General features: G+C 41.8%; 1 protein-coding gene across 18 annotated transcripts in view; it reads right to left on the reverse strand.

The window, feature by feature from the left end:
* MAGI2 (membrane associated guanylate kinase, WW and PDZ domain containing 2) overlaps positions 1-24,190 on the reverse strand; it is a 618,641-nt gene that overhangs the window by 212,549 nt on the left and 381,902 nt on the right. For all 18 annotated transcript variants that reach the window (XM_079993549.1, XM_079993547.1, XM_079993552.1 and 15 more), the window contains 3 exons: positions 23,953-24,168; positions 17,308-17,518; positions 9,829-9,908 (listed from right to left, as the gene is read on the reverse strand). In XM_079993549.1, coding sequence (XP_079849675.1) covers positions 9,829-9,908; positions 17,308-17,518; positions 23,953-24,168 — 507 coding nt within the window. The remainder of the gene's footprint in view (positions 1-9,828; positions 9,909-17,307; positions 17,519-23,952; positions 24,169-24,190) is intronic.

Consider the following 24,190-nt stretch of genomic DNA (forward strand, 5'->3'; position numbering starts at 1 on the left):
TGAAATAATATTTGTACCTGTTTCTATTTTTAAGAGAACAAATGTATTAGCATCACGAGTGATCTTTTTCTAGTTGTGAAGTTGGAGAGACAAAAAAAACCGTTGTTATCCTTGTGGTGGAACAAAGGATGGAAGGGCGATGAATCCTGGTACTGTTGCAGGAGCTTGATGGTGTCTTTGCCTGCTGTGTACAGATTCAGAGTGACAGAAACTGGAAACCTGCATTATTTCATTATGTTAACAAATAATGGAATGGTAGTTATTGCCATTTGGACCATCTTTCTGGAGCATTTAAATGGCGTTGCCATATGGCAGTTCTGGTAAGTTGTCAGACACGGAAGAAACCCCAGCTGCTTATAAATACATCAAGAGGAAGGGATATTCATATTTGCTTGGATATATGTAGAGAAACACGGGACGCAGGTGGCGCTGTGGGTTAAAGCCTCAGCGCCTAGGGCTTGCCGATCGAAAGGTCGGCGGTTCGAATCCCTGCGGCGGGGTGCGCTCCCGCTGCTCGGTCCCAGCGCCTGCCAACCTAGCAGTTCGAAAGCACCTCCGGGTGCAAGTAGATAAATAGGGACCGCTTACCAGCAGGAAGGTAAACGGCGTTTCCGTGTGCGGCTCTGGCTCTGGCCAGAGCAGCTTTGTCACGCTGGCCACGTGACCCGGAAGTGTCTCCGGACAGCGCTGGCCCCTGGCCTCTTAAGTGAGATGGGCGCACAACCCCAGAGTCTGTCAAGACTGGCCCGTACGGGCAGGGGTACCTTTACCTTTACCTTTATGTAGAGAAAGTGGAATGAAGTGTAAACTTCTCAGGCGAAATGCCTGATATATTAGATGTAGACTTTTCTGTTGCCACCTACAGGAATTCTAATGAGATCACATAAATTTCATTGCCGAGGACTTTTAATCGGCTTTATTTTCAGAAGAGGGTGCATACTTTCCTTAGGAGATTAAAACGGAATAGGTGCAGAATGGAATGTATTGCTAAATCTGGAATTCAAGTGTGTTTTGAGCTAGAATAAGCTCTCTTTGGGTGAAGAGATGAAAATGTAGTTCAAAAGGTTCTGAGACTTAAGTCCTTTTTCTGAAGATATACAACCATACCTAGAGGAGAGTAGAAGAAAGTCATTCTACCATACAAAGTTTTGGTAGAGAGTGGACTAGCTTTGTTTCTCTGTGTCAAATCACTGGTGTGGCCTACAGAAACTGGAATGGACTCAGCAATCATTCTATCTATTTCTCCCCAAACTGCAGGTGCTTCAGCACCAATTTCCCCTTATGCTTATTGGGTCTTAGTCTTTCACCACTCTGCTTGTTTCCTGCAAGTGTAGGCATTTGTTCTTCCTGCAAAACATTTCTGTAGCTGAGGCAGGCTCCCCTGACATCTTGGCACCCCAGGGCACTTTCCCAGTTTCCCTCTGTGGTTAGGACAGTCTCATAACTATGTTGCGGAAATAATGATACTGGTAGTGTGCAAGGCAAAAGACAGTGGAGGGAAGGCCAAAAATTGGAATGGGGAACCCCTTCACCCCTGACCCATGTGGCCAGACATACCCTCAACCTGGTCTTTGCCTCAGAGAAGATTGGTAACTGTTGATGTGGTGGGGTCTGGGTTGAATACAGCTACTCCACTCTGGAAGGCAGACCCTCCAAGCGCCCCTATTTTTTAGGGACGTCCCTGATTTAAAGAAGCCGCCCCGGTTCTGATTTGATCCCAAAATATCCTGCTTTTCCTTAAATGTTGGAGGGTATGGGAAGGCATGGAGATGGTCTGCCCAGAGGGATTTATGCAGTCTGATGGATTCCTGATCAATCGTCCTTGCCACTCACACAGAATTCAGTTGAGAGTCAAATGTGGCCCTCTGGTCACAGATTTCCCACCCAGCTTTAGAATAAAGAAATAATGAACTTCCACAAATTTTACTCTAATAAAATCAATTCTTCTTTTCTTTTTTACTAATGGGTATCCACGGAGGCTACTCCACAGGTTTTCTAATTTTGTTCATGATGTTCTCTAATTTTTCCACAGAGGTAAAATCCAGTACCTATTTGATAGACAACTGCTGCACCCAGCTGGCTCTCTCTCCAGCAGTTGCTTTGATTCCGCATCACATGATCTTCCTCATTACTTCAGATAAAATATTCAGAAACTCCCAGATGCCGAGTCCCACAGTTCACTAAGCTCCTGCCTGAATTTGACAAAAATGTGAGCCTTTCACATCACAAAACAAACGTGAGTTTGTGAATACCGTACACTCCCAATTAGCCAGAAGAAATCATGTACTGGCTCATGGGTCACTGAGTTGTATTTAAAGAGATTAGCATCCTTGGTTTGGGTGCCCTGTCAAGGCAAAGTTCTGCTATTTTGTTTCACCACAAAGGTTTGCAAGTTTCTTAAGAATTACCGGCCAAAACATCTAAGCAACATTTTAAAAGGCAGTTCTCTCACAGTGTAAGAAGCCAATAGGTGTTCCATTTGGATTTGAAACAGAGCTCTTATACATCACCAAATACCAACATGTAAAGTGTTCAAGAAGGGTTGCTAAAGTGTGTGTGTGTGTCTGTAAATACTGGTTTTAAAAGGTGTCAGTTGTGTCCCAGTTTACTTGAGGTGCACTGAGAAGGCTAATACTTCAGAACTGCTTTGCACATTATGGAAAGAAGAGTTTCTCTTTCTCCGTGTGCCTCTGAGGTAAATGCTTAAATTCATGAAGGAGTGGTATGTCTGAAAACATGTGGTTTCTGACAACAGCAAGGAGGCAGCTATCATTTTGACTGTTTGCATCAGGTGTTTGATAACAATCTATAGGATCTGGCCTGAGATGATTTTTAAAACAGGCCTTAAGTGTTTGTAATGGAAAAGAACTAGAAAAAAGGTGTGCTACATTTCTGCTGAGAAAATCCCCTGCCTAAACTGTATTCAGATTTCCACTGTTGGGTCCTACTGTATTTCATTGTATTTTTCTGAAAACCTAATAAAAATATATTTTAAAAAATGTTTCATTGAGGTCAGTAAGCTTCTTTGGCTCAGATTTTTATATATTGGCATTGCAGAGTAATATTTTTTGCTGTTAATTATTTTCAGGTTGTAGGAAGTACAGCCTCCAGAATAACTCTTATGAAGATGAGGAACAAGCAGAATGCCACTAATGGCCTGAGCTGTTTCTTTCCCCTTGATTTGACTAGGGTTTTGTCTCTCTGTGTGTGGCAGTTATAGGCATTGATATGTTTTACTGCAGCTTCCTTATAATTCTGAGATTCACTTGCTAGGGCAAACTAGAAGCGGGGCTCCCTGCCTTCTCTCCTTGATATTTATTCTAGTGCTCAGGTTGATTGAACGACAAGGCAAGATACTTAGCCTGGGCAGGCACTTCATTTATTCTCTCCAGGCCATCAGTTGATACAGGGGCAAAAATACCAGGAAAAATCTTTCGTGCTTACATCAAATACACTCAAAATGCTAATGTGTTGTACCGCTACAAATGTCAAATACGTGATATCTAATCAAGGCCAGACTGGCTTATGTATAAGAAAAAGGTGGAATACACATAAATCTGATAATAAAAGCAGATAAAAATACATTGGGGGGAAATTCCGTTTTTCTGGACAGTCTGTCAAGGACCTCAAACCAGCTGTCCTAAAACAGAGCATCTCTAGGAAAGAGCTGGATCATTAAGTGTCAAAAACTTATCCAAACGTGTAAATGAAGATTGAAACAGAGACCAGAGGCTTTTCTCCTAAAATGACTGAAAGAGCCTTTAAAATCCATCATGATCCAGTAGCATGTCTTAAGCTCTTCCAGTCAGCATAGGAGAAAAACCCTGGGTCTCAATTTCAACCCTCATTTACACATTTAGATTACTCCATGTTAAATCTGTGAAATTTTGTATGGGGTATGTCCTATGAAATGCTGCCCTGTTGATGACAGAGTTATCTGTGAAGGGAAAATGGTGGGAATTATTGTGTTTGTTTGCATCTACTGAACATCTACAGGAGTTTAGGAAGCCACCCTGCTTCTATTGACCTTTTATGCTGAAAAAAGTGTAAGTGAAAGAGATGAACTGAGCAGATGAAGCTTTTCCTTGTTCACTACGTATGTCCATACAAAAAGGGTTTCAGGCTGTGCTTAAAGATGGCAACCACAGGACCAAGAGGAAATGGAGTGGAATGGTGGGAGTTAAATGTCACATATTGATTTGAATCAAGTACAACATTCTTAATTTGCAGGATTGTAGGAGCCTATCTGGCATGAGGCCAAGATAGCAAAACAACCATGTTGATAAGAAGAAGGAAGTGTGGTCATGGACAGGCTGGAGCTCCAACACGAGATTGGAAAGATAAAGTGAGATGGATCATGGTGAGACACGGCAGGGCAGGTTTGAGGAAAAGGAAAGGTGAGGTGAAGTATGTACAATGCAATGCTCGTGAGGCAGAGCTGGTGTTGCTACTCAGTACAGCTGGTTGCTCAGACTGAGAAGAAGAAGAAGAAGAAGAAGAAGAAGAAGAAGAAGAAGAAGAAGAAGAATAGTAGTAGTAGTAGTAGTAGTTTGGATTTGATATCCCGCTTTATCACTACCCTAAGGAGTCTCAAAGCGGCTAACATTCTCCTTTCCCTTCCTCCCCCACAACAAACACTCTGTGAAGTGAGTGGGGCTGAGAGACTTCAAAGAAGTGTGACTGGCCCAAGGTCACCCAGCAGCTGCATGTGGAGGAGCGGAGACGCAAACCCAGTTCACCAGATTACAAGTCTACCGCTCCTAACCACTACACCACACTGGCTCTCCAGTGTGAGAGGCTAGGTTAGATGTTTTACTGAGCATGATGGCTCTTCACTAGGTTGATTGGCTGGCCATTAGTGAATATAAGGTGCCAAAGACCAGTTGCTGGTTTGAGATCCCTCTCAGATGGGCACAAATTTAGAGTTATTCCAAATGGCCAGTGTCCCCTCCCAGACACCTCAATATAAGGGCTTAGTAACTACTATGGATGTGGCAAATTTTGTCAATAGAACTTTTCTCTGCATGCCTGCCAAATGACAATAGTCTTTCCAAGCAACTTATTTGGGCACTCATTCCAAAGCGAAAAATACAAAGAGAAGCCCACACATGAACAATATTGTTCTACCTCTGATTCCTGGAGAACAGAATCATGCAGTTTTTTCCTCACGAATAACACAACACTACTTCCTGGTTTTTATATGTCTCGGCAAAAGAGTAGAAATGCTAAACAAAAGGAATATATATTGGTTTCCCTTTTCATCGTAGAAATTAAGAAGCCCATTGGTCCCTTGCAACATAAAACATAGTGAAAACCAAGTGAATGGGAACCTAGTGTCCATCTCCTGGGCCAAAGAAGAGAAAACAAAATAACCAAGGCTGTTATTTCTTATTACAATGCATTTTGTGTGTTTAGTGTTGGTGTTCCATTATCTGATGATAAAATCCATAGCTACTGTGCCGATTAGGATGGCTGCACATGTCTATTTCATAATCACAAAACTGAGTATTAAACAAACTCTCTATACAGTATACTCTAACTGTGCATTACAGTCTTTAGTCAATTGTTGTCCCAATAGCAATATATTTATGCTCAGACATACAAAGGCATACGGATACATACAAAAAACAAAATGTTGCCTGGCATAAATTCACAAAGCCCACCAAAGACCCTTCAGGTTTTTTTGGTTTAATTTTCAGCGAAAACCATCTTTTTATTGCACTATGAAGCAAGCCACACCCATTCCACTAGTGAGTAAGGTTCAAAGAGCTTTTGTGAAATATTCCTAGAAGAGATGGAGTAATAATAATTAAGATTGGCTTGGACACAACGTCAAGAATAGGATCATAAAAGTCTTCTATGTTAAACCTCTCATGCATTGTGGCATTTAGAAGGCATGTTTTGGAGCAGGGGTCAGCAAGGTTCATCTTGCCTGGGCTGGATCGGCCCCGCAGAGATCCCTCCATGGGCCGGATCGCGTTCGCGTGTGAGTGCCTGTGGTTTTCAGCATCTGCACCTGTGCAGACACGATTCTTGGCACCACGGAAGTGAGTCGTCACACTGCGCTGGTTTAGCGCAGCGCACGAGTGGGTATCTCGGTTCAGGGGCTGGTCAAATGACCTCTGTGGGCTGCTTCCGGCCGATGGGCCTTAGGTTACTGACCCGTTTTGGAGGATAAAAAATAAACAGAATTGAATTAGGGTTCACTTACTTTGTGTTCTACTCAAGATTAGGAAAATAATTTGTCAGGGATTCAAAACTATGTGTGGCCTGAGGTATAATGCCATTAAGTCTTCATACTGTCACACCAAATTCCATTGTACATTAATGAACATAGAAACGTGCTCATGTGAAGAATATGGGGCTCCTGAAGCTTCACAGTGATGTACCCCAACATGCAACTTGCTGAAAAATGACAGGCAGTCTGGGGAGGATGTCATCAAGGGGGAGCAATGCCATCCAGAGAAGTTGCTTATGTTTAGCATGGAAGAATTAATGTACAAGATTTAATGTATAGAATTAATGTACAAGAATTAATGTATAGAAAGAATTAATGTACAAGAATTAATGTATAGAAAGCTGATTTGGGGGGGGGGGAACCTCTGCCCACGAAATGCACTTTGTCTTGCCTATGCCTCCACCCTCAATTCCTCCGCTGTACAAACTGCTTGGGCAGACAGTGGTGCCTCGCAAGACGAAAAGAATCCCTTCCACGAGTCTCTTCGTCTAGCGGTTTTTTCGTCTTGCGAAGCAAGCCCATTGACGGCTTAGCGGATTAGCGCTATTAGCGGCTTAGCGGCTTTTAGCGGCTTAGCGGTTTAGCGGATAAGCACATAAGCGACTTAGAAAAAGGGGGGGGAAAGGGGGAAAAACCTGCAGGAACTCGCAAGACATTTTCGTCTTGCGAAGCAAGCCCATAGGAAATTCGTTTTGCAAAGCACCTCCAAAACGGAAAACCCTTTCGTCTAGCGGGTTTTCCGTCTTGCGAGGCATTCGTCTTGCGGGGCACCACTGTACATCTCCAAAGTGGCATGGGAGAAATGATAGAGAAGGGAGGCGGCAACCACCTCATTCAGGATAATGTAGAAACAAAGCGAATGATAACAATAGCAAAAAATGAAACTACCTGGCATATTCTATAACTTAGGCATGTTTGGTCCCTAAATCCATGTTTTGAATGAAATCATTTGGCTTTCATTGTTTTCCACTCGGTTTAATATTTATCAAGAAAGCAAATTAAAAAACAAAAACCCTTACTGTTTATTTCAAGCTCATCTTATTTTCTCATTAATCTTGTGAATATACTGTTCTCCCCGCCCCCCACCCCCGCACAAACAAGTTAAAATAGTTTAAGAGGATGAACACCCCTTAAAGGAAGAACTTTCTGATGGTAAGAGCTGTTGAGCAGTGGAATGGACTCCTTCAGGAGGTAATGGACTCTCCTTCATTGGAGATTTTTAAGCAGAGGCTAGATGGCCAACTGCCATGGACGATCTAGTGGAGCTTTCTGCATTGCAAGGGGGTGGAATAGATGACCCTTGGGGTCCCGTTATCCCTAAGCATTAGCCATTCTCTCTGAGGGTACCAGGATACCTAGTGGGCACCAGTTTGGAGAAGGGCAAAAAAGGCACAGAAAAGGAATGTTTGGGTCCAGTGTGGAGCATGGTTTCTCCATAAATCTGCTCCACCATCTTTCCACATTTATTTGTGAATCTCTTAAAATCTGCACAAAAGTACAGATCTAAACAGGTATGATTAGATTTTCTCTCAAAATATGCATTTTAAAATGTATTTTGCTATATTCTTGAGGTGAAAATGATGTAGGGATATGCAGGAACTGCAAATGCCTGTGGATAGCTAAATACCAATTTTCACAGATCTCAGATCTCGGTCGCACAGGCCATCACTTTAAGAAGGACCATGTTGGACCAGATATATGTTGGAACTGGCTGAAATTGGGGTGGGTTTTCCCCAAATATTCTTAGAGTGGAAGTGAAATTCTCCAACAGTTTCACTCCGAAAACTCTCTTCTGATAAATTTTGTTTTGTTGGATGAAACTGTAGAAGGATGAAGAGAAGAAGATTGGAAGGACTAAAGACCAACCCCACTTGCTCCCTTCAACAATTTTAGAATAATAACATTAAACAATGCTAAAACCAGATCAACAGATGCACTCAAAATTCAGAAAAGGTGAAACTGGGGTGGCCATTTCACCGAATATTCTCCAGGAAATGGCTGAACAGTTCTGAAGCTCCAAAAACATTTCTCTCAAAAATCTATCAGAAAATTGCTTTCTGAGGGGAAAATGGGCCCAAGTTTACTTTTTGTATCACCTTATTAGCAACGAGACGTGGTTATGGCAACACTCTCCAGAGCACCAGATGTTCCTTAGACTGGAGCATCTCATCGAATTTAAGAAGCATATATTAGCTGCTGTTTAAGGAGAACAGAAATTTGAGGGAATTCCAAAGAGAAAACCGAAAAAGAAAAAGAAAAAATAGGTTTGGAACACACAACTTATGATGAAAAGCTGCAAGAGCTCACTTTATTTAAATCAGGATGGAGTTACATTATTTTGTTTTAGGTTTTTTTAAAAAAAATATGATAAAAATTAACATTTTCTACAGTATAGTTCACAACATCAATGTTAATCTGCCACCTCATGATGACTTTCTTCACATAAAATTACAGTGAAAATTCACCTTCAGAGAACATAAATGCTTGGGTGAGTGATGTGCTGTTTCAAATATCTAACAGGTTGTCATAAAGAAGACACAAAGCAAGTGTTAATTACAGCTCTCGAAGGCAGGATAAGAAACAACAGATACAAATGGAAGTCGAAAAGATAAGTTCTCCGGGGGAATCTGGATGTGTTCTTCTCCTTAGTATTTAAACAGAAAATGGATTAGTACCTCTGGGGAATTTTTCCAGCCTGGGGGTTTTCAGGTTCTGACTGATTCTATAATTCTAAGGTTGTAGCCAGCTACTTTAAAGAAAGGACTGCTTCACACAAAATTCCTGATCCTGGTACCCTAAATATAATTATAGATGATAGCTTAAAAAAAAATCTCAGCAGTTATTTTTAGCACTTAAAATGGCCTGACCAACCTAATTTGCATGCACATTGCTTGTACTGGAAAAACTGGGAAAATGGGTCGCTTATGAAGATAAACAGATCTGTATTATTTACTTGGTAACAGTCCTGACAAATACACTAATCACCATGGTTTTACTAACACAGTCATATAGAGGACAATAGTTAAATAATTGTTCATTGTTGTACATGATTCCAAGGGGCTAAAAATATCCTTCTAACCGAAGAAACAACCGATCTGGCATCCCTCCCCTCCTCTCATTCCTCTCCCTCTCCCTCCCGCTAAGTAAACGTTGGTTTATTTAAACTGCCCACTACTTAACTGGCACAGAACTGCCCCTTTGCAAAGCAAATCACATCGTAATATGCATACACCATCTCTGTCACAATAGCTTTCGGCACTGTGTGTTTTTACACATTTAAAAGCTTGGGATCTAAGCACACTCTGCAGATCCAGATAAGAGAAAAGGCAGCCCAAGAGTCAAACATGTTACAAATTACACCCCCCCACACACACTTGTTATTATTGATATCAACTTCAGAACAGATATTACATAGAAGAGAAGCAGAAATACATGGTACCTTAAGAACTGAGGAACACACACAACTACAGCAGTAATTACATGCCTTTCCCTCTCATTCCTTAAATACTTTCTACAATCTACAGTACAAGCAAATAAAAGTCATTTTTTCCCTTTCTTTTAGCAGCAACAATGAAAACTTAATAGCCTACCATTTTCTTTGCACTCTTCGGGAGGTTTAGCCTTTTTCGCAAGTCGTGGATCCAGCCATGATGTTGTCTTTGTGTTATGGCTGAAAAGAAACGAGATCACCGTGATCAGACACATGCTGAACAGAACCAAGTTTATTCCTTCCGATACAGTGGGGGAGGGGGGAGGGGGGGGAGGTTGGTGCAAAATTGCAATCAATATACTTGATTTGCTTACTGGTCTAAGTAGACTTGAAGGAGGTGTAAGAGAAATTGTGGACCTCTGAATTTGGCAGCCTAAACTCCCTGTCCTCAAAGCAGCTATTTTTATTAAAATCAACCACAATGTTGCCAAGTTAGCCTAATTGAAAATGCAAAACTCATCTAGGGCAAAAGGAATGTGCAGCTGAAAGGGGGTGCAACCAACAGTCTTCTATTCCCATTTGCTGGAGTTTGAGTTTAAAATTTATTTTAGACCTCAAGGATTCGTAAATATAGGAAGATTATTTCTCAGCAGCCATACTTTCAGAATAAGATGCAAACTGAAGTGTGCCTTAGTGTAGTCTCCATTTTCTAACAGGATGATTAATGACGCTTTGATGAACCAACTGTTATCTATTCCATATCTGATTCCGCTCCCATGATAAAAGTACATTTTGCAGAACTGGAAGTAATAATGTGGCTCATTCTACAAAGCCCAGCATAGCCTTTTAAAAAGAAAGAATTTGACTAAGCTGGTAAGATACTGTTTACAAAGAGAACAGTTTCCCAAATGAATGGATATTTAGAATAGCTAAGGAGCTACATAACAAGATTTTTGAAAAATGCTTATCCTTTTTTTTATAGCCAAGTGAATTTGTAGTGTGATAGCAATATAAGGACCATAAACCAGAAAGGAGAAATTAATATTAGTTCCATATTTTAAAGGAATTTAAATTCTTCTTATAAATACTCTCATCTCATTACTCCTCCTCTTTCTTGCACACTGCCAATCCTTTGTAATGCATGTTTTATTTATTAAACACATCCTGGGAGGCTGTTCACTTTGTACTGTTTAGTTTACATATTGCTGAATTATTAAGGTTTTTATTTATGTAGCATTCGCCAACTAATTTAGAAATGCATGTAAGCCCTTTGTTATAAAGGGAAGTGTTGATGAGAAAAAGATATCAGTGCCCTGTAAAAATCCAGATGCATTGCTCCTATTGATTTATACTCGCGACTCGACTGGCGGAACGGTCTGGATGCAAATGGTGGTGCCATGAGTTTTAAGTCTGGCTGCTTTACTTTGAGATAAGTAGTTAATTCTGCAATGTATATGCTGCTTAATACCGTAACATTTAAGCAATGGACAGTAAGGTTCCTATATAGTTCAAATTAAACCTGGAATTATAAAACTTACTTAAAATGCCTGATGAACTTTAAAAAGGTTGTCACCAGGCCTTGAAGAGACCGTGGAGACGCAACAAGATGGTCCCTCGCAGCCGCCACTCAGAACAAGAGCTGGCTCATCCTCCTCCCAAACTTGATGACGGTGTCACTGGCGTGTGAAATAGGGACATTCTGGTATTAAATCAGAAGCTGGGCTGGCTTTTGTAACTGTGGGGTTGTCCCTGGAAAACAGGGACACTTGGAGGGTATGTATTTTTTTTATTTATTGAATTTATATACCGGCCTATACCTGGAGGTCTCAGGGTGGTTGTACCGATAAAAAAACCCACAGCGCTGTGTGATTTTCTCTTCTTCCCACTCCCCTTGGCTGAAGAAAGCAAGCCATTCACTCTGCTGCGAAGAGTATGAGTATTTATAAACCTGGAGCTTCCACTCCTCTGAACTCATAGTACCCACTTGCATTCAACTTCCCAGACTGTGCTTTTAAAGCTTAACCTTCACCAACCCAAAACTTCAATTACAGTGAACTTTTGAAATAAGAAAACCAAGAATTATTTTCTAAACGTCACCTTCTGCTCACCCACTCATTCAAGGCATTTGTGCCACTCATGCACTCATTCAAGGCGATCCATTCAAGGCATTCATTGAAGGCAAATTATCACTGGCAGAGAGGATGGAGTGGAAGGATACAAGAAGAGGACCCAGAAAGAGATGATTATTTCAGTGCCATTAACTTTTTATTTCCTAGCTGGCTACTGTTCGGTCAGCCAAGAATCCAGCTGACCTCATCACTGGGAGGGGGGGGGAGCATCCAGTGAAACCCAACTCTTTATAATCTCCTATAGCTTGTGTACTAAATTCACTAATTAGTTTGGAAGGAATCTCTCTACAGCTGGAATAGGGAACCTATGGGCCACAGCCAAAGCTCATCCAGCATGATTCATGTGGGGCCCCTCTTAGGAGGGGGCCCTTCCAATTCAGATTGATTATATACCAGCATCCAATAACATACAGTGGTGCCCCGCAAGACGAACGCCTCACAAGACAGAAAACCCGCTAGATGAAAGGGTTTTCCGTTTTGGAGGCGCTTCGCAAAACGAATTTCCCTATGGGCTTGCTTCGCAAGACGAAAATGTCTTGCGAGTTCCTGCGGGGTTTTTTCCCTCCCCCCCCTTTCCTAAGCCCTAAGCCGCTTATCAGCTGATCTGCTAAAAGCCACTAAACCGCTAATAGCGCTAATCCGCTTAGCTGTCAATGGGCTTGCTTCACAAGATGAAAAAACAGCTATACGAAGAGCCTCACGGAACGGATTAATTTCGCCTTGCAAGGCACCACTGTACTTTCTGATCAGAGATGAAACATTATTATGATAGGAGGAAACTGAATTACATTTGAAGTATATGAATTCAGAACGCATAAATTAATAAATTAACACCTTTTTCAAAGAAAATTCACATCTTCAACTAAAAACTATCATAAATGATGCATTTAACAAAACGATTGCATATAATTTAATATTTTGAATCCATGGGGACTCAAAAACTGCTCACCCTGCGAACCTCTATGGCCACACACCAGCACATTTGCACGGCCACAATGCAAGGATTTCTGACTGTGGCTTCCCAGCCAATTGTGAGCCATGCCTCGCTTTTTCTGCAGTCTCAGCTGCTTTAGGGTAGAGGTGGTTTACCCAGAGCAGAGGGAGAGAAAGCTGAAAGGGCCACATGGGTCTGCGACCATATACAATGAAAGTGTGGTTCTTATTTTTTTAAAGAGGGGATGGCAGAAGGATGGAGGGAAGAGTGAGAGACATAGTGTGGCAGGAAGAGAGAAAAGCCAGCAGTCAGCACTGGTTCATCTATTACTGTATTTGCTCTAAAGGACTGTGGGTCAACAACCCTTTATAGAATGCAGTTCCTTCCTTAAGTCCTTTCTTTAATATACAACGTGCATTTGCAAACCTTGCTAGAAAGATTTTCCAAAAAGCAATGAAAACTCACTCTCCCACAACAGCTGCTTAGTAGCAAGATGACATAATTTGCTTTCCAACTAATTATTGCTGTATATGTGGAAAGGCTGATGACAGGAGCAGGAAGGTATAAATGCTACAGAGCCTGTTTGCAGAGGGGCTCACAGACCAAACCATTGCAAGTAGAGGACTACCCATGAAGAGAAAAGGGGTGCAAGGGCTGGAAGGAAGAACAGAAGCTTCACAGAGAATTATACCATGCCAAAGGTTAGATGGGTGAGCAGTCTGCCTCCTGGTCAAATAAGAAGAGTACAAAAAAGAGTAGGAGGGGCCACAGAGGAGTTTGCACCCCACTAGTAATGGAACGTAATATCTCTGAAGTCCCTGCTTCGGCTGTAAATATATAAAGCAGCATTTCCCAGCCCCATTGTTTGGGTTGGAGGGACTGAATTAATAAAACAAGTTTATGGCAGGGACTAGATGTATGTTTACTGGGACGCAGGTGGCGCTGTGGGTTAAAGCCTCAGCGCCTAGGACTTGCCGATCGAAAGGTCGGCGGTTCGAATCCCTGCGGCGGGGTGCGCTCCCGCTGCTCGGTCCCAGCGCCTGCCAACCTAGCAGTTCGAAAGCACCTCCGCGTGCAAGTAGATAAATAGGGACCGCTTACCAGCGGGAAGGTAAACGGCGTTTCCGTGTGCGGCTCTGGCTTGCCAGAGCAGCGATGTCACGCTGGCCACGTGACCCGGAAGTGTCTCCGGACAGCGCTGGCCCCTGGCCTCTTAAGTGAGATGGGCGCACAACCCCAGAGTCTGTCAAGACTGGCCCGTACGGGCAGGGGTACCTTTACCTTTACCTAGATGTATGTTTTAGACTGGTTAGATGACCCAACTTTGATACTCACAACTTTTTAAAATAATGATAGTAGGTGCCTGACCAGGTAGAGCAGGAATAAGTACTTTCAAGATACAGAAAACAAAGCCTCAGACATGCTAGAAGGTCTAAAGCAGAGATGCCAGCAAACATGACCAGTGCTCAGGGATGGTGGGAGTTGAACAACATCTGGCACGGGGGGACAGGACAGGCTCGTCATCCCTTGTTTGAAGTGTTAGAATTTTCCTGCTGAATACAAACCCCAACCCAGCTTTCTAATTGTGAGGAGACTATATATGAAACAAACCATTTTATGTTATGTTCTGAATATTCTGTAAGACGCTTACAACCAGGAAGTCAGGGAATTTCTTAAAACAATCTGCCTGACATACCTCAGCTCAGAGACCTCCTTGCCTGTTCACCATGATACCATGGAACCGTCTTCTAGTTCAGAAATAACTACCTTATCGCCATAGCTTTTTGAACACATAGGGAGCCACTGAGGCTGAAAAGATGCCGCCAAGTGTCACAACAAGAAATCGTCTGAAGTCCTGAGGGACAGTGATTCTTGACCAACAGGGTGAGTTGTCACTGTGATACAGCTATAATAGGGTAATGACCAGTTAATTATGAACCCACTAATCTAATGGTAATGAACTGGCTGAAAAGCCCTGGGCAATTCACTTTGCTTATGAAATATGGGTAGCATTCAAGACCTCTACTGTACAGCCTTCACTACCAATGAGGGTTGAAAATTGCAAGCTGCTAATCATGACAAACATTCCTTCCAAATGTTGTGTTCAAATAATGACTTCAGTTTGGTGGAAAGGGAAACAAAAGCTTTATTACATACGTAATTTACAATGCACCACGAGATTAGACTATTACAATTACTAAAACCAATTCAAAACAAATGCTTGCTTAGATGGCTAATGGGTGGGTCTGCAAATGTAAACAATTACAAACACTCAATATGCATTAGAGAAGAAATCACTTAGAAGTGATGGATACTTCAAGCAATAGCAAAAACAGAACAGAGTTGAGAGAATAAAAGGGAAAAAAGGAGATTGGAACTCTAGGCGAAAGAGGATAAAAATAATCACTCTTCTGAATGACAGAAAATCTCTACCTCATAAGAATCCAAGCTTTAGTTAGTGTCCACTGTGGGCATGTTTTAAGTCTTTTTATGTGGACAGTATGGCTATAGAACACCTAGTAGAGACAGTGGCTGCCATAGGTTTCTGTTATTCACCCAATATTGATACTGGATAAAATTCAGATGTTGAGCAATTATTTATTCACAAACTCTTCCTTACAGTTCCCCTTGTGATTTAGGGCCAAACCACATGTTACATTAACCATAGTTCTTCTAGTTTAGACATTACAGGCTGAGGGAGCTGTAGTTAATATAAAGGTGATCTCTTCCTCTGGTTCATAAAGAGGAGGAGAGGGGGAAAGGGAATGCACACTACTGTAGGCTTGTTCATGTTACAGCAAACCATAATTTAGTTTGGTAGGTTGGTATTAAAGAGATCAAATCCCATTTTTGAACAGACACTTCTTGTGTGTTCTTGGGACAACCACATGAGGATTATTGAAGCCATAATGCAATTATTTCAATGAGACTAATATGCACACAGATGAGCACTGGATTGTGGCCAGGTGCATAAATAGAAGCTCCATCCCAACATGAATGGCAAGAAGGCCGATAACAACATGGAACTGCTGAAGGTGTTTTGTAAAGAGGGGAAATATCAGGCTCATTTTGCAGCTACTCTTTTGTCATTTTAGGAATGCCAGACAAATTAAAGTAGCAGCAGATAGCTGCAACTTCAGTTGCTGGTGCTGTGTACTGGCAAGCACCTTTTGCCATTGCCCAGCTGCTAGGCCCAAAGTGCAGCAGGGGACAATGGGGAGAACAGCAGGTGGGGAAAGTCTGTGACGGTGGGTGGGAAGAGTAGCAGCAAATTGACTCAAAAAGGTAAACATTAAAAGAGGCTGGTATTGGTGGCAGCACAAGCATGGCATTTCAACCTACTATTATTTACATAAATAAATATTATTTATTTATGATATCATATCTAATATCATATTTGTTACTTAACAGTCTGATGGGCTTATTATGATTAAGTCTTTTTCTTAACTTATAAACTAAGAGGCTAGCTAATAGGACCTGAACAGCATGAGATTCTTCTTAACCCTGTGAACTCTGGACAATTCCAAACTATTAAGAAAGCAGCAAATATTGTATAGGTCCACACTGTGGCGTAGCAAGGGGGTGCAGGAGGTGTGTTCCGCCCCGGGTGTCCCCACTAAGGGGGGGTGACAAAATGGTGGGCGGCACTCATCGCAGGGCCTGCAGCACACCTGAGCCACGCATCTCTCCTGGGAGTGACGCAGTGGCTTGAGTGCCCGCAGGCTCCGCGCTGCCCAAACGGTCCGCCTGTTGCCTCCCTCTCAGCTGTAGGGCGGCTGAGTGGGAGGAGGCAGGCAGACTCCTCAGAGATGCCATGGTACCCCTGTGGGCGGCTGGCCCCACCCCTGGGCGCAGGGCACATGCGCCACCCCAGGCGCCCGATCGGCTTGCTCTGCCACTGGGTCCACATTCCATAACTTCATGGCAGTCAAAAATATACCATATATTTAAAATAGATATATATTGGGAGTGACTGGGCATGCTTACTTTACAGTTGGTACTTACACCAATATAGGGTTGTCATATTTCAAAGAATAAAAATCTGGACACAAAAGTTGTGCCTTTTTTGGCCAAAGTTGTTTGCAAAAGCTAAAATAAAAAATAAAAAATGAGGTTTTGGGCTATTGTTAATGAAATTCACCAAAATCTACACTTCCGACATGGGCTGCCATATGTTTGGATTTTCATGGACATTGCAGCAATTTTCACCCATACGCTGTTTAAGAGGGACGAATACCTGCTGTGTCCAGGAAATTCCAGACATATGGCAACCCTACACCAATAAATATGAGATCTGGTAAACATTGAAATCTATAAGCCACACATTTCATCTCAATATGGTTTTGTTCCAAGAACTAGCAATATATTAGCTGGTTGGTCACAGGAAATATTTTAATTTCATATATGTCCCTATCATGTTGGTTCAGAATCTGTTGGCTGCAATCGTACCTAGGAGTAAAACCCACTGAATTCAATGGACCTTACATCCAAGTTGCCATCTATAGAACCTTGCTACTAACTCTGTAGCTTGCATTAAGTCTGGCACGTGCCTTTTTTTCAAATGTGAAGTACTTACTCAATGAAGTAGACTTCTCCCTTCTCCGTGTAAGCCATCTCCCAATTGTCAGGCAATGGGCCCAATTCATCATTTTCTTCTGGTTTGGGTTGCTTTGTTACATCCATATCCTCTTTTACCTCTTCAGGTTGGCTATATACTGGTGCAGGATAAGGCTGTGAGGAGGTTTCACCTGAGGCACCTGTACTCTTCTCTTCATGCTCACTTGATTCTGCACAAGAGAAGACATGAGTGTCAAGATTCCTGTGCTATTGAAGTATCAATTGTAGTAATACAGTAAAAAAAAAAACAAAAAAACACCACCTGAAGTTTTCCCTGTGAAAATATTAAAACTAGGCTGAAGCAGGAAGAAATATAAAACAGGAGAAGGGCTGTACATTTTAATTTCATGTGTGCTCTCTGTGGGCCACAGCCCCACTAGGTTGGAGTATCACTTGTCCAAACCTCAAGAAAATAACCATGGCCTGGGTCTGTGCAATGGAACATGTGTGATATGATTAGACAGTTGCCTCATAGACTGTGGACCAACCCTAGTTAAGTCCCACCAAATTTTGGTGCATGAGGATTAAGAACACAGTGAATTGGAAGTTCTGATTCTGCTGAGCCACTTCATTGTGGGAAGGATCCTGTCAGCTATCCATGGTAAGGGTAGAATTCACATATGGAATATGGAACTTAAAGTCTAAAGACAAAAAATGCCTTTTTGCATATTTATTTTATTTCAAAAACTGATATTCCACAGATTTTCCCAATGAAATTCAAGGTGGCAAACACTCAAAAATCCACAACTGAATCTACACTTCAACCAATTCATAAATCAAAACAACAGTATAAAAACCAGGATCACAGTAACGATTACAAAACAATTACGAAACAGTCACTAGAATTAAACACCAACATCAAATTCTCATGCATCAATCAGATCCATTGCTGCATATTTTAGGAAGGACAGGTCATTTCCAATGTCTAATTAAACTGCACAGGATTTAGAAAAAGACGGTACTCCTCCATTTTCTTCTGGTTCCAAAGGAAGAGAATCCCCAGGAGAGGAATATGAGTTCACAAGCTTTTTTATCTGATTAAAATCCACTTTGGGGTGGTGCTCAATGTTTACTGCTACACATGATAATTCTCCTGCAGTCCTGAGGGATTTCCTTTGGATATTTGCCTGGTCAGCAGCAATTATGAAGTGAAGGTAGCTTTTCCTCCAACTCCCTACCTCCCTAAAGCTATGTGATCTGATGGAGACAATCCATAGTTTAACTAACGGAAACGGGGGAGGAGTTGATATTTTTTGGTTTCACAAAAACTTCATTCTATTGCCTGGGTTCATTTAATCAAACCTTTTAAGTATATACATATATATCTAGACCTAGATCTATAATCTATATCTTTAATCTAGATCTATCTATCTATCTATCATCTATCTATCTATCTATCTATCTATCTATCTATCTATCTATCTATCTATCTATCATCTCTCTATCATCTATCTATCTATCTATCTATCTATCTATCATCTATCTATCATCTCTCTATCATCTCTCTATCTATCTATCATCTATCTATCTATCTATCTATCTATCTATCTATCTATCTATCTATCTATCTATCTATCATCTATCTATCTATCTATCTATCTATCTATCATCATGTATCTATCTAAAATCCAACAACTGGATAACTTAAGTCAATATATTAAACATAGGTCAAGTTTCCCATGATATAAAATGAGATTCTAAATTAATCCAGCTTCCTTCCTGTAACCAGAGGCAACGTTCTTACATCTTTAGGTGACCTACTTTCAAAAATTAAAATACTTCAAGCCTGGAGTATAAAAATAGTGCAAATCTGGTCTTCCCATGATAGTTTTTTTTCCCCATGAGAGAAAGTCAGTAGCTGATGACTTCCTAGACTAACATCCACCCCAACAAGATACAACAACACCCCAACAAGATGCTAGTCCTCATGCTTTTCACACTGCTGGTTCACAATTTAGTTGTCCAATGTTTTATAAAATTATCCATCCTTTGAATTGTCTATCATCTATAACAACAAGAACAAGAACAAGAACAACACCTATGCATTAATATAGCGCTTCATATAAATTATCAAAGCACTTCTTATACATCCTGGCTGCAGGAACGGGAGGGGGAAAACCCGACTCCAGCCTTAGCCAACTCCACTGTGGTGGCCAGAAGAGGGGTGGTGGCAACAGGGGCTTCTTTTCCCTGGACGCAGCCAGGCTGCCTGCTGCTGAGAGCCAGTGTGGTGTAGTGGTTAAGAGCAGTAGACTCGTAATCTGGTGAACCGGGTTCGCTTCCCCGCTCCTCCACCTGCAGCTGGTGGGTGACCCTGGGCTAGTCACACTTCTCTGAAGTCTCTCAGCCTCACTCACCTCACAGAGTGTTTGTTGTGGGGGGAGGAAGGGAAAGGAGAATGTTAGCCGCTTTGAGACTCCTTCAGGTAGTGATAAAGCGGGATATCAAATCCAAACTCCTCTGCAGCACCCACAACCTCAAAAGGAGCAATATCTGTGAAGCGCAATGGAGCAAAGCGGAATAAAACAAAGTGTGCCTATACATGTTACAGAGTAGTGGGAGGAGACTTGGTAGAGAGATACCATTTTCTGACGCAGCCTCCTTTTATTTGTAATGTTTGAGTTTTGCTCTGGCTTCCATATAAGTGTGCCTAATCACTGCAGGCTTAGTCACTTGGACATCGCAGGGGATGGAGGCACAAGCTTAAAAGGAGGAGAAAATGCATCAGAATTGCTCTGTACATCTTAATGCAAATATTAGCTGTTTAGGAAAACCATCTTCCTCTTCATTGCTACAGAAATAAGGGTTGTATGTGTAGATAAAATTACATAAATGTGCTTTTGCAAGTCTTCCAGAAAATCCTCTGATTCCCTACAGTGAGTAACATACTTGCTGCTTTCTTCTCCTTGCTTACTTTTGAGTTGGGAGATGGGGAAGTGACTTCCATTTTGTTTCTCATCTCATCAGTCAAATTGCTAGCTAAAAGCTGACAGCAACCCCACGAACCTGACATTTTTCCCACAGTAGGCAACAGAAAGCATGACTGCAGCTAAGAACTGCAGGGAACAGAGGAGGCTCAGCTGGCATGCAAAATATTGCACAGAAGGGCAAAAGAAAGCAAGTTGAATTCCTTGGAAATAGGTCTCGCAATTAGGAGAGAGATCTTTCTAGTTGTGTAAAAAAGAGGTATGAAAATTGTCTCTCTGCTCCCACTTTGCATTCCTCTTGAAGATCCATTTGAGCATTTAAAGCATTTTAAACAATGGCATGACATTGGAATTACAACCTTGGAAATGAACCTTCTGGCCTCTCTTGTCTCCCTTAAGGGACGACCACCTGAGAGAACAACACACACTATCAAAGAGTGAGTGCCATCAAATGCCATCAAAGTAAATGTCATAACTTAGGGTAAGCAATGTAATAGTTATTGCATAACAATAAAAAATTAAAAGCAAAAAATATTCAGTGGTACCTCTGGGCACGAACGGGATTCGTTCTGAAGCCCTATTCGCATCCTGAAGCAAACGCAACCACAAATGCAGGTTGCAATTCACTGCATCTGCACATGCACGTGACATCATTTGGAGTGTCTGCGCATGCACGAGCAGCGAAACCTGGAAGTAACGCATTCTGTTACTTCTGGGTCACCGTGGAGCGTAACCTGAAAACGCTCAACCTGAAGCATATTTAACCCGAGGTAGACTGTATATGCTTGGATGTGAAAAACACCATAGTTAAGAATAAAGCAAATACAGTGGTTTACGAACTTAATCCGTTCCGGAAGTCTGTTCTTAAACTGAAACTGTTCTTAAACCGAGGCGTGCTTTCCCTAATGAGGCCTCCTGCCACCAGTGCCCTTCCACCGTTTGGATTCTGTCCTTAGACTGAGGTAAAGTTCGCAAACCAGGACACTACTTCTGGTTTTGCGGAGTTTGTAAACCAAATAGTTCGTAAACAGGGCTGTTCTTAAACCGAGGTACCACTGTAATGGCTTCCAATGACTCAACAAGCGAGTTAAACCACACAACGTAAATGAAGGCAGTCCCCTGGCAGACAAATTGTCATGTGCCACAAACCTAAGGAGGCTCACTGAGAAACCGTCCCCACACTATCCAACAAGGCATAGTCACATATGCAAGTGCATGGCGCCTTCGTGATTTGTGATTCCTCCTCCCCAAATCTCTTTGGCCTTATCAGAATTCCTTTTCCTTCCCACAAAACTGCTTGGGAACATCTAAGCAGAAACCTCCAGTGTGTGCTTAAAAAAAGAAAACTTGTTTCAGGTGAAATCCAGTAGCAACTTTACACCTTGGTTTTAGTCAGCTTTATCCACTGCATAATAAAGAGCAGCACAGCTCAACTAACAAACTCAATTAACGTTTTCTATTGATTCCTGGTAGGAGGTGTACACAAAAAAACCTTAAATGAATTTCAGTTCTGTTACCCTTATCTTTTTGTGCTTCCTGCAGAATTCTTCACTTTTGCCTTCTTTAGTGGAAATTTGGTGGCTGAGAAAGGAACAGTGTGTCTCGTGGCTTCCCCCTTATGCATGGCAATGGCTTGTATATACACCACTGTATACTTGTATCGGTCACGTTTTGTATGCATCTCTGTATGAGTTTGGAAATCATTTTTATATTTCAAATTGTTTTAATATATGAATTTGTTTTATTGTTGATGTCTTTATTGTTAAATCACTTCATGATATTTTACAGCAAGCCATTTATAGATGGAAATAAATAAACAAATGATACTTTATGGAGGTGGGGGGAATCATTCAAATTGAATGTGCTATTTTCCTCAAATGGAAAAAGGAAGTCCTGTATTAAAAGCCATGTGTATATAATTTTTACAGTTCTTAAAGATTAGGTGCTGGATTTATTGTTTTTTATGTGCTGTATATTCAGAAGCTTTTAATGCAATGATTTATCCTTCAAGCTATGCTTCGGGAAATAATATTTCACTCTTTTTATTGAAACTTCTTTTTTCAATAGGATTATTAGGTTCTAAATCACATATATTCTGTTTCTACGTAAGACAAATGAAACACCTATTTCCTACACATGAAAAGTTAAGAGTTTTCAGAATCTTTTATGTGATGCACACTTTTGAACTGTTCAATTAATTTCTTACATTAAAAACAATTTGGTGATTAAAAGGCAGATTGAGAGGCCCAATTTGATAACCTTCTAGACCTCCCTCAAGTATGAGGTAAACGAATACAGAAATGACTTGAATTCTTCCAAGCGCAATGCTAGTATGGGCCAAAAAAGATTCTTGATGGCTAGAAACTATCAGAGAAGTAAGCAGCTGGGAGAGACCACACCTGCACTTTAAACAACATGATCTCCAGACACAGTTGAAGACATAGCTACAGAAGCAGGGCAAAGCAGCAGTGTCTGTAATTGAAAGCCCTGACTTTGAGTCAATGAAATAATGGAATCATAGAATCATAGAGTTGGAAGAGACCACAAGGGCCATCGAGTCCAACCCCCTGCCAAGCAGGAAACACCATCAGAGCACTCCTGACATATGGTTGTCAAGCCTCTGCTTAAAGACCTCCAAAGAAGGAGACTCCACCACACTCCTTGGCAGCAAATTCCACTGTCGAACCTCATAAGGCATCGTTTCCAGGCCTTTGACCATTTTGGTTGCCCTCCTCTGGACACGTTCCAGTTTGTCAGTGTCCTTCTTAAACTGTGGTGCCCAGAACTGGACACAGTACTCCAGGTGAGGTCTGACCAGAGCAGAATACAGTGGCACTATTACTTCCCTTGATCTAGATGCTATACTCCTATTGATGCAGCCCAGAATTGCATTGGCTTTTTTAGCTGCCGCGTCACACTGTTGGCTCATGTCAAGTTTGTGGTCAACCAAGACTCCTAGATCCTTTTCACATGTACTGCTCTCAAGCCAGGTGTCACCCATCTTGTATTTGTGCCTCTCATTTTTTTTGCCCAAGTGCAATACTTTACATTTCTCCCTGTTAAAATTCATCTTGTTTGTTTTGGCCCAGGTCTCTAATCTGTTAAGGTCGTTTTGAAGTGTGATCCTGTCCTCTGGGGTGTTAGCCACCCCTCCCAGTTTGGTGTCATCTGCAAATTTGATCAGGATGCCCTTGAGTCCATCATCCAAGTCGTTGATAAAGATGTTGAATAATTCTGGGGTCATATCCAAATTTCAGCACCTGGCATCCGGCAAGGGCAGACTTTGATAATATGGCACCTTAAGTGAGGACAAAATTTGGCGCCCCCTAACTTTGAGTAGGTAGGTACTTGTATAAATTTAGGTTGTATCATCATCATCATCATCATCATCATCATCATCATGTGCCCCCTCAACTCGGTGCCCTGTGGGGTGGGGAACCACCCACAGCGCCCTAGATCCAGCATTGCCAGTGGGCCCCACTGTTGTTGCCTGTTCTAAGTCTCCCATTTTTAAAAAATGTCTGGCCTGGTCCTGTGAGCAGCACTGGGTGGCTCAGTTTAGCTATCATAAATTTCACACTATGCTGCTTGCTGTAACATCACTTCTCTTTTGCCTTTAGCTACAATGGCAAGGAGCTGAAATCCACATGAGACATAACAAGAGGAAAAGCACTGACCTGGTGTTATTGCCATGCCGTTTCCGTTGACGACAGCTCTTTCTTCCTCCTCTTCCTCTGGGGGCTCTATTCCAGTCTTCTCCATATTGCTCACCGACTTATTTCTTTTGCGTTTGCCTTCAGCACTGGGTGTTGCACCGGGGAGTAACTGGTCTGTTACATTTAACAATAATGGGGTTGGCTCTGCTGGAGGCTTTGGAGTACCGTAGTAGTTGTCTAGGACAAAAAAAGGAAAGAA

This window comes from Podarcis cretensis (assembly GCF_951804945.1).
Source record: "Podarcis cretensis genome assembly, chromosome: 10".
Lineage (NCBI taxonomy): Eukaryota > Metazoa > Chordata > Lepidosauria > Squamata > Lacertidae > Podarcis > Podarcis cretensis.